Raw genomic sequence first — 14,795 nt, 5'->3', positions numbered from 1 at the left:
TAACGTTTTGCTTACAAGACACAAAATTATTTGTTTATTCCCAAGCTGGAAGGTTTGAAAAACAAGCGATGGCAACTTTTTTTCGCAGTGCGCCTGGAATTTTTAAAGGCATTTTGAAAAAAAATCACATGTGCGATACAGGATGTTATGGTTTCAATTTCCATTCAAAGAAATTCCACGCCTATAGAGGCAGTATGTAGAAACAAAGTCAGAACATAGGAAGATTACAATGAAGTTAGCTAATCCAGTTTGATTTGAATGCCCCTCCTGTCTGAGACATTTGCTTTTCTCACCTTAGGAAAGGGTGTGTGTAAGTTTTGATGTTTTGAAAGGAGATTACGCAAAATATGAATTCTAATTGGGTACATTTGAGGAAAAGCCAATACTTTTAGCCATAAATGGGCAAGGCGCGGCCACTTTTAGAGTAGTTGGGTCATCTCCGTTTCAAAGTAACTTCTTGCATGGCCTAGTACTTGGTTGGATTTACAGCCTTGCCGGTCAAAAATGGATGATTTCAAGCGACTAGAATTCATCCAAATCCAGTCAACTCTTGGGAGAGAAAAGGTATGGATCATGGCTTTCTAATACGATTGATATTCATCTATTTTGAAACTAGTTTTACATTTGACACGAATTAGGTGTTGATGGTGTTAACCGAAGTAGGCCGGGCACTTGTCTTGCAGCAAATGCGATGTGTCGTGTTTGGGCAAAAGTTCATTTCGTGAGAACTAATGTCTTCGTTGTAACACAGAATAGAAATGAATTTCTATTCTGGGTTTATAAACTGCTCTGGTAAATGCACAGCATGAAGCAAATATTCATATTTATACGCACAGCTAATTATTATTGGAATTGTTTTGTGCAGGAGGCTCCTGACCATGCTGCCACCAACAGCTGTTTTGGATTGTTCTTCAATTAGGAAAGATAAAGAGTCGATAAATCTGCTTTTCAAAATTATACTTTTGGTTCTGTTATGTTCCAGATATGACCTCTCTCTGCAATGCTATCTTCCGTTGACCTGTGAGACATCTGATAAAATATAGCCAATTCCAGAAATTTTATTTGGTGCTAACATGGATCATGCTGAACTCATCTTGATTCGGCTGCTTTGCTTTTAACATTTTTCAAGATTTTTGGTAGATACAGCTTTCTAGATATTAACACATGTGTATCCAGCATCAGTTTTAGATTTTGAACACAAATTTATTAGTTGCTTTATCCTTTAGGTTTTAACTTAAAATTACAAAAAAATTAAGCAAGCAAGTTGATCAGGTTTTGATATAAGAAGTTTTGAATTTGAACCTTTTGTGTAAAACAATACAATTTCAAATCCAAAGATATCTCATTCTGAAGATATTTTATTTGATGATGCTTTGCTTTAGGAATTTTGATTCTGTTACAATGTGAAATTTTAAATTCTGAATTTTATTGGTGATGCCACTTTCTTTGATGGAGAAGCAAGTCATGCAAATTTTCCATCAAAAAGTAGGGGTGTAGAGAGAAAAAAGGTTTTGAAATAAAGGGGCAGGGTACCAACTTTATGAGGGCAGAAGAGGGGGCATTTACCCAAACAACATTTGAAAGTGCAGTGGCAGAAGTTATGGTGGGTTTTGAAGATAAAGGCCTTAAATCCATGAAAATTTGAGTTTAAAACCCCTGATAATCTGTTGAGTGTGTCCTTTTTAGAAACATTGGGCATGATCTTGCCAAATGTATCTCTAAGTTTCTACCACCGTGAATGGTTATGTAAATCTGTAGTTGCTGCTGCTGCCCTCTGTCTGTGAAGAACCTGTATTCGAGTCTTTAACAACTTTTTTTGTATTTAGATAACTCCCATTTACCCCCTTCTTGTTTTTTAGTTTCAGGGATTTGAGTATGAAGGTTTAGAGGGAACTACCTGTTTGAATTGTAGAGATGGCTGTCCAGGTTTTATAAGACACCCCTGGAGGTATGTTAGCATATTTTTTATAATGTTAGTTATATTTAAGGCATTGAGTCATGGTGAATAGGCCTTCGCTATAGGGGATCATTTGGTTTTGGTGTGTTAGCCGCAGTTTCATGTGATATTGACACCTGTTATGGAGCACTTGCTATTGATGGAAACTGTTTTATTGATCACTATGAGTTGAGTTCATGAATGTAAACAGTTCCAGGTCAGCCAATAGCATTGAGGCTTGAAAATCATGACTCAGCAAAATAGGGTATGTTTCTGTATACCTGCTCCTTTTATCATGACTCTGCGCCTTTAAAGGAAGTCTTATTTTTTTTATTCACTTAATGACCTGCCATATCAAATCACTAGTATCTGTTTCAAATTTTATTAGCTGTATCCTGTTTTACCTGTCTCAACTGCTGGGTGACCTTTGCCCATTGAAAAAGGTGTTGGAATTTGATATCTACATAAATATATATATATTTATATATAGTTTTTCATCAATAGTTATTCAAACACGCTTCAAGGGATAGTTCCTCCAATTCAGTGTCCCCATGTTTAAGTTGCTCATCGTTTTAGATCATATTTGAGAAATCAAAGTCCTAACAATCATTTTTAAGAAAATGTTTTTATTGTTTCCAAGGTGCATATATGCAGTGCCTTCTTTTTCACAGACGCAGCTGTGGAAACTGTAAATGTGGCCTTTGGGATCACGATCTCCCTCAAAGTGCAGGATTTCATCCTTTTGATAGAATATGTGTGGAAGAAACATTGCCACCAATGATGTCAGAATATGACACAGCTGTTGGTGAGGGGTTTCTTTGGGTGCCAAGAGGGCTGAGAAGTGCTGGGGTGAGTCTTAACTACAGCTTGCAATTCTAAGAATAATTAAGAAGCTGAAGAATAAGAGAAATATTTTACAGCTTTAGAAAAAGCTTTTTGAAAATATATTCAAAATTTGACAACTAAGTATGCTTTGCTTAGTTAGCTTCTGAATCTAGTTATAAGGACAATGGGGGTCTGATTTTATGTTCCTGTGAAGGATCGTTTAAAACCCCAGTACCAGCTTGGTATTATATAGTAAATATTAAAACAGCTCAGCTCTGTCAACCTGTTTTCAATCCCAGAAAATGGTAAGTAAAGTGCCAGTAAAGATGGGGGATGCATATAGCAAAAAACTAGTGTTTGCAGCAACAAATGATTAATTTGTTGACAACTTCCCTGCAGTTATTGACTTTTAACATTACAAATGCAATTGCAAATCACTCTGAAAAATATAATAAGTATTTGGTTTTATGTAAAAGTTGTACTAGAAAAGAGCTGTTTTTGAGACAATAGAGAAAAGATGGGAAAAAGACAGTTTGGTTTAGAAAATGTATTACTGATAAATGGTGGGTTGATATGATGCTAGCTGATGCCTCAATAGTAGATTTATGGGAAAGAACTTCAGTAAACAGCTCTCCTAGTAATTTCCAGGTGAGCTATTTGTAGATAAATATTAATAGAAACAAAAAGGAAAAATTGATTTCAAGGCAAGCAGTTTGCTTTTTTAAAGCAATTTAGGAGAGCAATCTGTAGCTCCTCTCCAGCATTTGAGGAGAGCCTGGAGGGAGCAGGAGGCTTTCCTCAAACGGTCCAACCTGTCTTTGTAAAAGCAATATATCTTTAGAATGTATTTGACCGAAGCATCAGAACAGTTTACCTAGCCATAAAGCAGCTACAAGGGGGTTTGATGTAATCAGGCTCTGAGAAGCTCTGTCCTGGTTCTAATGTAGCAATGCCCTGGTCCCTTTTTCTTAATGTGACCACAGCTCATGATTCCTGTGCCTTGTAATATAGAGAGCTGGTGACTCTCCTCACTTGAAGTGAACGTGTGTTCATGGCAAGGACGTGAGCCCCAGACCAGGGGCGTTGTGAGCAAGGACCGAGATACAACTTTTTGTTTGGGGGGGGCCAGCAGGGCCGGCATGAAAGTTGGCGTGAGGGGTGTGAGTCACCCTTGAAAAAAATCATATTTCAAAAGCGTAGAGGTTTTGCCATCAAGGAGTGCCTGGTCGGCAAATTTTCAAACCTGTTCGGCAAATAAATGATTATTTTTTGGCAAATTTGACGGTCCGGGGGGATCCCTGCTGAATATATATAACAATAGCTGTCACCGGCAGTGCCAAACCAAATTAATTTTGGTTGTGAGAAAATTTTTATTACTGAAAAAAATTTTTATTCTTAAGAGGTTAAATGATCACACATTTTAAGATCAATATTTTAAATGTGCAAACTAAGGCAGCAAAAACTGGATTCCTTATCTGCAAACCAAAAAATCTAAAACATTAACATAATTAATATCTGCTTAACTATGTAGTAATCTTTTCAACAAAACAACAAAAAGATTGATGATTAATAAGTAACCTCACCGACTTCCAACAAAACAAAATTGAACAAACAAATTTTTGTTTAAAAATATGTGGCAAAACAGCTATTTCTTATAAGAAGCTACATAATTGTATCTGTACTGAGAGTTTCTAAGAAATATCAGATCTTAAAAAAAGATATGCCATTAGATTTCTTAGACTAAAAGATCTACGACAAAAAGTCTCTAAAATGATTTGTTCTTAGAATTTGAGTTAATGAGTGGTTTCTTATAAAAAAATATAGGTATCCAAACGAGGTTGCAACCGGTAAGTGGGACCTCGATAAGTGAAACTTTTGCAGTATTCATGGGAGTTAATTCCTTTGAAATGTGAAAATGATATTTCCGCCAATATTAACTCAATGAAGGTTTTTAATAGCAAATGATCGTCCTTGCCCCCACTTACCCGAAGTTTTGGTTAACTGGGGCATTCGCTAAGTGAAACAGATTTTGAGGAACCATATCACCTGGAGGTCCTAATGAATAAGATTAAAATTTACCATACTTATACTATACATAAAGATCAATCTTTCAACGAATGTGACAAATCGCTGGGTGAAAATTTACCCAGATGATAATCTCTTTTGTCATTTAAAGAAACAACATCATTTGCCAACGATATCAATTTTTCTGTTGTTTCCTTGTGCACATGTAATGTCGTCAAATGATTCAATTTTGACTGCTTGATATTTGTACGTAAATATGTCTTTATTCTCCGTAGTCCGGAAAAACTCCTATATCTCGGTCCTTGGTTGTGAGTAATGACTCTTGGGGGGGGGGGGGGCACAGCCTGCAAATTTTTCCACAAGGGTTTGAATTCAAATTATGATGCCATCAAGCACATGGGCAGTTTTTTAAAATGCAGAAAGATATGAAAAACAATATGTTTCCTTTTCAGTATCACTTTGACTGATTTTGATAAGTCGGTCAGAGAAAAGCCAGCGTCCGTATTCAAACATGGGATAATCATAGTCATCATAGGGCTGGCCCAAACACAGATAGCAAATCCACCCATAAAACAAATATATACAAGAAAAAATCTCAGAATTTTCATCGCTCAACTGTACTCGTGATCTTTGTAAAGATTACGTATGCAACATCAGTTTTATTTGATTTACTTTATATTTAGCGTTGGCAATATAAATTAGTTGGTTTTAATCAGTTCAAGTATAGCTAGAGATTGTACTAACTTTAAATAAAAGAGATTGTACTAACTTTGAATAAAGAAAGGAAAAAATCCCACCTTTATGCCAACATTACTTTTTCTTCGTTATACTCCAGAATGCCAAGGAAGTTATGAAGTCTGCGCCCAATATCTTTGGCGTTTGTTATTGGATTCCATCCTGGGTATTTTATCATGAATGTTATTTCTATTAACATCACCATATATAATTTTGTTTGCGATGTTTCTTTTTATGGATGAAGATATTCAAATGAAGTATTCAGGATTATGTTTTTTTGTGATTTTTCTACTACTGTCAAAAAGAAGCTAATCAGATATGGTTATAATATCATGGTTTTCCATGAGTTATTTGACATGGAATCAACTATGAAAAATATTCAAAATTCAATTTGCTTTACTTTTTAACAGTGCATGATAATGTAACGAATTACCCACAAGAACTGTTTTACATTCAAGGAACACTGATCTTGTGGTCCAGTCGCCGTCATACCCAGATAAGAATCTGTTCACAAGACTGCATCTAAAGCCGGATGTCGTCATAGCATTACACCCAGCCGTCATGTTTTATCTCTCATCAGAATGTGGAATCTTTTTAATTTACTTGTGGCAGTGGTGTTAATTATGTTTGAGATCGGAACCACTAATCATCAAATATGCTCACAATCATTTTCCATTTATCAAGAATACTTAAATTTTATTTAATAAACGTTCTGTGGAAAGATCGTTTTCGAAGATTATATTAGATTTTTTAGGCACAATAGACAACCCTTCCCTCAATTACTCGCAGATTACGTATTTTTCTTTGCTTTTTTGTGTCCATTTATTTCAACTTCAGGTTTTTTAAGTTTGGTTTTGAAGAGAGCAAGCGTTTTTAAACATGCTAAAGCGTTTTACCTGACACTATTCGTAATGTAGGACGGCAGAACATAGATCGAAAAATCTAAGCTAGGAAATATATAGACCCAATTGTGGATCGTAATGGGCCAATCAGAAAAAAACAGCACGACTATAAAAGTGATTGTCTTAAATAACATTGCAAAGTTAGAACACGTTTTTATATATTGATATATTCATTTTTATTTCGTTCTGTTTTCTATTATTCTAAAAGTATTTGTTGTGGTACAGAATTTAAAAATGGCTTTGTAAAATGTGTGCTTTTTTCAAAGCCATTTTTAAGTATTTTTTTCTGTTATAGCAAAAGTAATTTCTTCAGTTTTTTATATTATGTTTTACTAAGCTTAATCCAAGTGCTTTAGATGGTTATATTATTTAGGTTGATATAATCATGTCTTGCCGACACAAAGGCGACCGAGTCTCTTTAACTATTTTAAACCTACACGGGCTAGACAGTGTTGCGACATTCCTCCAATCGTTTTTTTGTGGTGCTTTATTTCGAGAATAGTGGTTAGAAGACATTGCTTTGGCAACAACACTGGGCATGATATAATATTGTGTCTGTCAAGGATAACAGCTTGTGCAAATGCAAATCAAACTGTAGCCAACCACTGCATATCAAGACACTGTTTTCTAAGTCGTACACCAAATAAAGTTATAAAACACAGGCTTCTAAAACGCAGGGTACGTTCTCTTTGAACAGTTAGGCCTATAAGGTATTTATCGGTGAACCTAAGGAGGCCTATAAAAGTTCAAAGTTTATATTTGATTTGTACGTGCATCAACCGGCTCTATCAATGAACATTAGGGAAAGGGTCAGTTTTAGTTCAAAAAAGCGTTATTTCATTTCAAAGCTTTTCAAAATGTATGCCACTTTTTCGGGGTCTTTTGACGAAATTTCTGCCATTACTTCTGAAATTTCTTGTTTTAGCACCAAACAGTACCCTGCAAATGTTGTAAAAACTAGGGAAAACCCAAAGTTTATTTTGTATATACTATGGCCAACTGAGTTTTAGTACAATTTTTTCTCAGTGTATACCCATTTCTGTTTAGATTGCTAATTTCATGGACCAACTGCCTGCAGACAAAGTTCCAAAGCAACGCACAGAGGGCGCAAAATACCGAGCCAGACAGCTGTTTTATCAATTGCCAAGGCAAGATTTTTCAACAAAGTATTCGAAATTTTTGAAGGAGGAAGAGAAGGAGTCGTTTATTGACATGAACAATGAGAGAGTAGGAGATGCTTTAGGAATAGGTCAGTATGAATGCTTAGGGGTTATTCCATTGGTCATCGTAGTTTAAAAATCACCATTTTTGTTTTCACAGTGTAATCTTGATAACTCAAACCTCTAAGGTAACGATGAAAATTATTCGACTTAACCATTGTTCGAGTACCAATTTATTATCTCGACTTAGCCTTCTATGATCTGTATTCAATTCTATCTGCTCTCTGCATGTCATGAGTGTACATCTTCAAAGTAGCTTTTTGCCTATTGTTTGTGGGATGAGACTAAGGATTTAAGAGAAAAACAGATTTTTTCATAGCAGCTAGCATTTATAGATTTATAGATAAAATATGAACCTTTGAAATCGATAAGCCTCACTGCGAATGAAAGTCTATGAATGGAAATAATATTTACAATTAATATGAAAATTTCATGATGCAGTTATATGTGAACTTTAAAAAGTTTTTAAGTCAAGTTGTGAACTTCTGTATTTCCTTTTACTTGCAGCTGCTGTGCGGGGTATTTTGTCAATGTCAAAGCAGTGCACCTCCTGTAATGTGTACATCAGCAGTGGCGAGTCTGGCATTTTCACCGAGCGCGGTGGTGGTAGCAAGTGCTGGCATCCGCAATGCTTCACATGCCATTTCTGCAGAGAGCAGCTAGTTGATAATATATACTTTTTCAGGAATGGTCACGTGTATTGTGGAAGACACTATTCCGAATCAATTAAACCGCGTTGTGGTGGATGTGATGAGGTAATTTTCAACGATATCATCATATGTAATTCTAAATTACAAACAGAAAACAAATGGTTAAAGTCAATGAAATGCTCCTATCCTGACTCGAAGGGTACCCCAAGACTCAATTCTTGGACCCCTTGTTTTTAATATTTGTATAAATGACATGTTTCTTGTGGCGCTTTATGTTTCTTTGCTGACGACAACTCATTACCTATCTCTGCTACTAATATTGAAGATCTTGGTAGGTTGGATGAAATAAACAAACAAATGCATGGATTGGTTTTATTGCATCTACAACGATAACAATTCTAAACGTTAGTAGCTTCCAAATTGTTGAGCATATTAAAGTATTTGCAATAAACAATGATTTCAGAATGAATGCCAGTAATAAATTGACACTTTTGTACACAAAATTGGTAATCGCTCGAAATTTGATTCACATACAGAGAAACTCTGATTCGCACCTCAGTTTTCTCAAAAGAATTGCTCAGTTCATGGGCAGCAAATGGAAACAGGTTTTAATTAACTTATTTAAACTTTATCATCTCAACTTTTGTCCTCTTGTGTGGCAGCCATAAAGGCAGAAAAAGGTAGAAAAAATCAATGAAAGATCCTTACCTCTAGCCCTGTCAGATTAGTCCTCCACTCACAATGACCTTTTGTCGACAAGGTCTAGTATACCACAGTACACATGCATTCAATCAAGCTTTTAGCTCTTGTTAAAACTGAGCAGAATTTGAACACCGCATTAATGATCTATGTGCGAACAATAACCTTTACGTTCCAAAGGTGAAAGCTACCAGGTACGGGATTCAGTCGCTTAGTTACTTAGGTAAAAAAATCTGGAATTCACTTCCAAACGGAATCAAATCTTTTAAAAGTATTAATAAATCTGAATTTATTGTCGAAAATTAGTCACAATTTCAGATCTATGCAGACTCGAAGTGTCCGTTTACCACCCTAGCAAAACCATGAATTCAAGTCTCATTTTGCGTGCGCTATTCCTGTACATTGTTGTATAGAAAACTAAAGGTTAGCAAATGCACAGATATTCTACCATTATGAACAAACATCATCTCGAAACAGATATCTATTAAAGCTGTTCTTGTTTACTGCTCTACGTGCTCTGCTGATTGGAATTCATGGGTCTACGAACGAAACTGATAGACATGTCATCCCAAAGAAGGTAGTTCATGTTAGCCCTTAAATGCTAGCTGCATAGTGACGTTGAAAAGCTCTTTCTGTTTTGCAGATGATCTATATTGGTGAATTCACTAAGGCCCTTGACAAATCCTGGCATATTGAGCATTTTGCTTGCCATAACTGCGACGTCCCTCTGACTGGCAAGAAGTACATTGTCAACAAGCATCAGCCTTTCTGCCAGAAATGCTTCACAGAAAATATCGCAAACAAATGCTGCATGTGTAAGAAGCCGATTGGGCCAGAGAGTAAAGATTTGTTTGTTAAAGACAAGCATTATCACAAGGAGTGCCTTATTTGCTCTAGGTGCCATAATCAACTGGTAAGTCTATTTCAAGGTATCATGCCCGTTTAGGCAATTATGGCATGTCGCATTTGCCTGTACTACCACATTCAGGCATTGTTGCGTATATTTGTATTTACAATGCCTTTCCAGTCAGATTCCTTTATGCTAATTTTTATTATCCAGATTAAGTTACTTAAAATTTGCTGCTTAAGCCAGTTCTATTGGAGCCTGCTTGCAGATAGGAAAGTTGTTCAATCTGCAGAACGACGTTAATTTTATTATTTCTATACATACGGGCCTATCAACTTTGTTAGGATTGTTCCGTAGGGCTTTGATCTTATTCTAAAACCCTTTTTCTTTATAGCCAGAAGTGTATCTCTTTTAATAATACATGCAAAATTGAGTTTCTAGTTCGAAGACGGTATGGGTTTGTGGATAAATAACGAAATGAATCGAAACAAAATGAAACAAAATGAAAAGAAAATAAATGGAAAGGAAAGGAAACGAAACGAAATGAAACGAAGACAATATAGAATCTACCTGCCAGGAATCACTACTAAGATGTAAATAGTTAAAATCTATTTACTTGGCAGGTTAGAATTACCTTATAGGTTCATTCGTCTTGAAGATCAAATTCTATATCAAAGTCAATCAGAGGACTGTATAATTTCTTATTCGAATTAAAAGGTACGATAAAGTATTAACATCAGCGAATATAACGACATAAACAAACGTAAATTATCAACCAGAGAAAAGAATTAACGTCCAGAGAGAAGAAATAGAAATAACGTAAGAATTTTAACGAAGTCACCTCAGTCCAAAAAATCTTGATTTAGTACTTTCTCTAAATATTGTTCTTTATGTGAATCGCTCTATCGATCTTCTTTCTTCTTGTATGGCGTTCGCATCTATCGAGGGTTCTTCAAAAGATATAGTTCACGTCGTTCCCTTCGAGTTCGTAAGCAAGAGTGTTCTTCTAATCAAAAGTGCAGTCGCAACAACAACAGCAACTATATACAAAGAGTAAGAGAAAGAGAGAGATAGATAGAAAGAAGGAGCGCTCACAATCTCCTACATACAATGTTACTGATAAAACGAGCATCCTATTAGCAGACATGCTAGTTACGATGTACTTACTTGAAGCTGAATGACGGCAAGGGCTCCCATAGGCTGTGCATGGAACATGTATATGGTTTTCTGGTGAAATTGTCTTTAATTGATAAACGCTTTTTCCTGTTTATCCTGGTCATTGAGTTATGACTGCTATTTCAAAAATTTATTCCATGGAAATGTCCATTCCTGATTGTTGACAAATTAGAACTACTGAATTTCGCGACGAGCTCTTTGCTGCCATCTCAGCTGGTATCACGAAAAAAAGGTTCTAATGCAGAACTGCTTCCCAAAGTAATGGCCATTTTTCATTTTTAACACGAGAATCCAAACTTTAGTTTCCACTTTTGTTGATTTCAAGATGGACAAAAAGTAAACAAAAAAGTATTTTTTGGATATATTTGAAAGATAATGTTATTACCAGAAAGATCTAGAAGATGTCTACATATTTCAGTTAATGTCTTTGTTTTTCACGATGAGCAGCGTCTTCCGCCTTCCCTGTTTTTGAGGCGTCATGCCTCCAACGCTAAAAAACCTTTCGTGGGAAGTTGTTGAGGAGATGGGTGTAATAGATAGTCGAAAGACACTTTGTACAGCTCAGTATTCATTTTCGTAATGTCATTAATGTTAATTTTAAGTTGCTATTAAGTACCACCAAATTAATTTAGCTGCGAATTTGCAGGAGAGCCAAACATTTGTTTGTGTCAACAACGAGCTTGTATGCAATTCATGTAGAGGAATCGATCCACCAAAGATCTGTGCTGGCTGTACTCGTGAATTCATGCCAGAAGAGAAGAAAATTGGAGTGAAGGAAAACAATGAGTATTACCACGAACTTTGTTTCCTGTGCAGCAAATGCAACAACCCTATAGGAACCCAGCAGTTTGTAAGAACAGGCCCAGGGACCCAAACCTGTAACAGCTGCTATCAGTCACGTCTTCAGGTAGCTTGCGTATTACATTCATTGTTTTCTCTCATTTATGTTTACGTCCCTAATAGAAAGCTCGTGAAATGTTAAATCTTGAGTAATTTATACGTTTGCAGGAATTTTTATTTTTATTCACCGTCCTGTTTTGGTAGCCAACGAATTTGAGGGAGAGCAGTTGCTTTCTGTGAGCCATGAGTCGATTGTTTGACGATGGGTCCCATTTTGCAACCATTTTCCCATTTTGTTTGACGATGGGTCTCTAAACTTTAGAAATATACAGAAATACGTTAAACGGCCCTGAGTGTGTCAGCCTCTCATGTAGTTTTTCATCTCATATCTTTTTAAGGATTGCATCAAATGCGCAATGGCAATCAAAGGAAACGTGGTGAAATTTGAAGGCATGCCTTACCATCCTGAGTGTTTCATTTGTGAGCAGTGCAGAGTTCCTTTGTCAGGTATGCTTTTTGCACTTTTGCTATAATGAACTCACAGTGTTATGTTAAGTTGTCTGTATATACTCAATCGAACATAATCGCCGCTGGTTATGCCAGTTAGGAGCGCCTTGGTTATTTGCATTGGCAGTTGATATCATATTAACCAACTCAGAGCTGCCATGAACTGAAGGGCAATCCACTCTTGCAAATAGAGAACGAGATATCCCCCAAAACAAAATGAATCCCTGGGATTTTCAGATAAAACATAGAATTTCCACCAATAGTGTACGAGATTCTTATTGAGTTATTTGCCCCTCGATGGACGTCGGAAGCATTTCATAGTCGGTGGGGCACGGAGGTTGGAAGGGACACCATATCGAAAGAAAAGGGCACTATCCCAAAGAGGTTACTTTTAAGAAAAAGGCATTTGCTGGTGGGGGGGGGGGGGTACATGCCCCTGGTGCACCCTGGCTTCTACGTCCCTGAAAGCTTCCTTATTTTGTCTTTGGTTAGACGTTTTATTGGATTGTATATGCCTATTTGTGAAGTTTATATTTGTACTTAGTATGTATTTGTCAAGTTTGTTAAGTATATAATGATTATAGGCAAATAACGAAAGCCGTTATATGCAAGTTATTTAAAATGGTAAAGTCACATTTCGAATAGGTTTTCTTAAAACAGTGCTCTTTCTTAGGTGTTTGCTATTCATATATATCAAAAAACGATGGGTCTAAACCTATTTTCAAGTTTCTATGAGTTGGGGTTTTTTCTCTCTTCTCTCCATTATATCTATTGCGAAAAGTTTTTAGCTAAAAATTGCTTATATATTCATGGTAATTTTCGATCAATATATTTTCCATCTTTCTCAATAAAACCTTTATTTTGATGTTGAGGGTTCAGATCTAAAATTCAGCAATATTATTTAAATATCAGGTTAGTCAAATAGAAGAAGTGGGGACTATACTTTTCAATTTAAAATCAACTTTCTAAAAAGCCCTGAAATTTCAACAGGTCAGCAATTCTACCGACAAAACGACAGCCCGTATTGTGAAGGATGCTATCTTCGTTATTTTGGCAAACGCTGCAGCACTTGTTACAAGGCAATTAAGGGCAATACCAAATTTGTTGACTACAATGGCGAGTTTCATCATGACGAATGTTTTGTTTGCTCAAACTGCAGCAGAAGATTGGCTGGAGCAAAGTTTGTTATCAGAGATCGAAGCCTTCTCTGTGTTGACTGCAAGTAAGAACGTCGTAAGAACGTCGTAAGAACGTCGTTAGAACGCCTATGAGCTAAACTCGTGTTATCTGTTTTTGGATTGTTGTTTCGTTATCAGCTGTAGAATACATTCTTATTTATAGATAACGTGACCATAATTTGGTTGCAGAGGCTTAGACTTTGAAAATATAGCCTGTGTATTTAATGCAAAATGGCTTGCCCAGTTGATTGACTGGAAGTACAAGATATAGGCGCCCATGCAGATACGTTTACTGTTTCTGGGCAAGGTTTTTGAATTGATGGTGAGAGTTATTTAAGCCTGGTTCCCACTTGTCCTTATTATCGTAAGATTCTGTGTGAACGTGTTTTCATAAACCATCCCCGAAATCGTCCTCTTCCCCGTCAAATAGAAATGAGTTCCATTTAAAAAAGCACGTCCCCGACGTCCCCAATTCTTACTCTTTACTGGGAAAAACTTACAAAAGTTTATAGTTTGACGAGAGACGATTTCGGCTTATAAAAAGCAGTAAGGATTCAATATTGCAGTTACTGTTTGTCATTTATCTTATTTTGCTTTTTGCCTCTTAAGCAGACGACAGTTTATCTGTTACCTTTAATTACCTCATATATATTTTTATTACCATATGTTGCATAACTAAAGTTCAGAATCGCAATCTGTATTACGAAAGGCATCATGCTTCAATGCATCTACTGTCAAGTGAGCCACTGTCAATGGCTGTATAATATTAAATGTTTTTTATTACTAGAACAACATGTCGATGAACGATTAAACTTGGATTTGTTGGAATGATTCTCGTGATTTTTCAGTGCAAAGTATTTTATATTTCTTGCAGTATTTAGATTTCTTAGTGTGGCAAAGTGATTCTATGATTGATCGAATTGTGTGTATTTAGTTTTGTATGGAATGAATGTGTCGTGAAAATTTTTTTTCTTCTCTGTTCCTTTTTCTTGTACCGTATCTTTCCTTCTTACACCAGGTTTTCAAATTGATTCACTTACCGTCTTTCCTTTAATGAACGCCGCCCTCTGACAAACGCCACCTTCTATTGAATGCCGCACCTTCAGCCAAACATTTTTAAAAAAGGCATCTTGAAAAGCAGCGTTCATTAGAAAACACACCGAACAAGAATAAGGAATCGTTTATACGCTTACTTTTCGAAAGCCATTAAAGTTTTTATCTCATAGAGACGAGGACTCTGACGGAGACAGGGATA

General features: G+C 36.1%; 1 protein-coding gene across 1 annotated transcript; it reads left to right on the top strand.

Annotated features, from left to right (window-relative positions):
- Positions 1–286: 286 nt before the first annotated feature.
- LOC135686019 (testin) lies at positions 287–14,503 on the top strand. The gene is made up of 9 exons (XM_065202163.2): positions 287–564; positions 1,860–1,948; positions 2,608–2,785; positions 7,471–7,672; positions 8,151–8,398; positions 9,636–9,905; positions 11,662–11,922; positions 12,254–12,362; positions 13,353–14,503. Exons 1-9 carry the CDS (start codon positions 505–507, stop codon positions 13,586–13,588), a joined length of 1,653 nt encoding a protein of 550 aa, XP_065058235.1. The 5' UTR covers positions 287–504; the 3' UTR covers positions 13,589–14,503.
- The last annotated feature ends 292 nt before the right edge of the window (positions 14,504–14,795 follow it).

The sequence above is a fragment of the Rhopilema esculentum genome, chromosome 6 (genome assembly GCF_057945365.1).
Source record: "Rhopilema esculentum isolate cy_ngs chromosome 6, ASM5794536v1, whole genome shotgun sequence".
Classification (NCBI taxonomy): Eukaryota; Metazoa; Cnidaria; class Scyphozoa; order Rhizostomeae; family Rhizostomatidae; genus Rhopilema; species Rhopilema esculentum.
The sequence above is the reverse complement of the archived record's forward strand: the minus strand, read 5'-3'. Positions and strand labels throughout refer to the sequence as shown.

What these genes read in the sequence shown, in the direction of transcription:
- LOC135686019 (XM_065202163.2), top strand. Translation starts at nt 505, where the DNA reads ATGGATGATTTCAAGCGACTAGAATTCATCCAAATCCAGTCAACTCTT. An exon ending in GTTGTGGTGGATGTGATGAG is followed by an intron (nt 8,399 to 9,635) that starts GTAATTTTCAAC and finishes TCTGTTTTGCAG; the next exon opens with ATGATCTATATTGGTGAATT. An exon ending in CTAGGTGCCATAATCAACTG is followed by an intron (nt 9,906 to 11,661) that starts GTAAGTCTATTT and finishes GCGAATTTGCAG; the next exon opens with GAGAGCCAAACATTTGTTTG.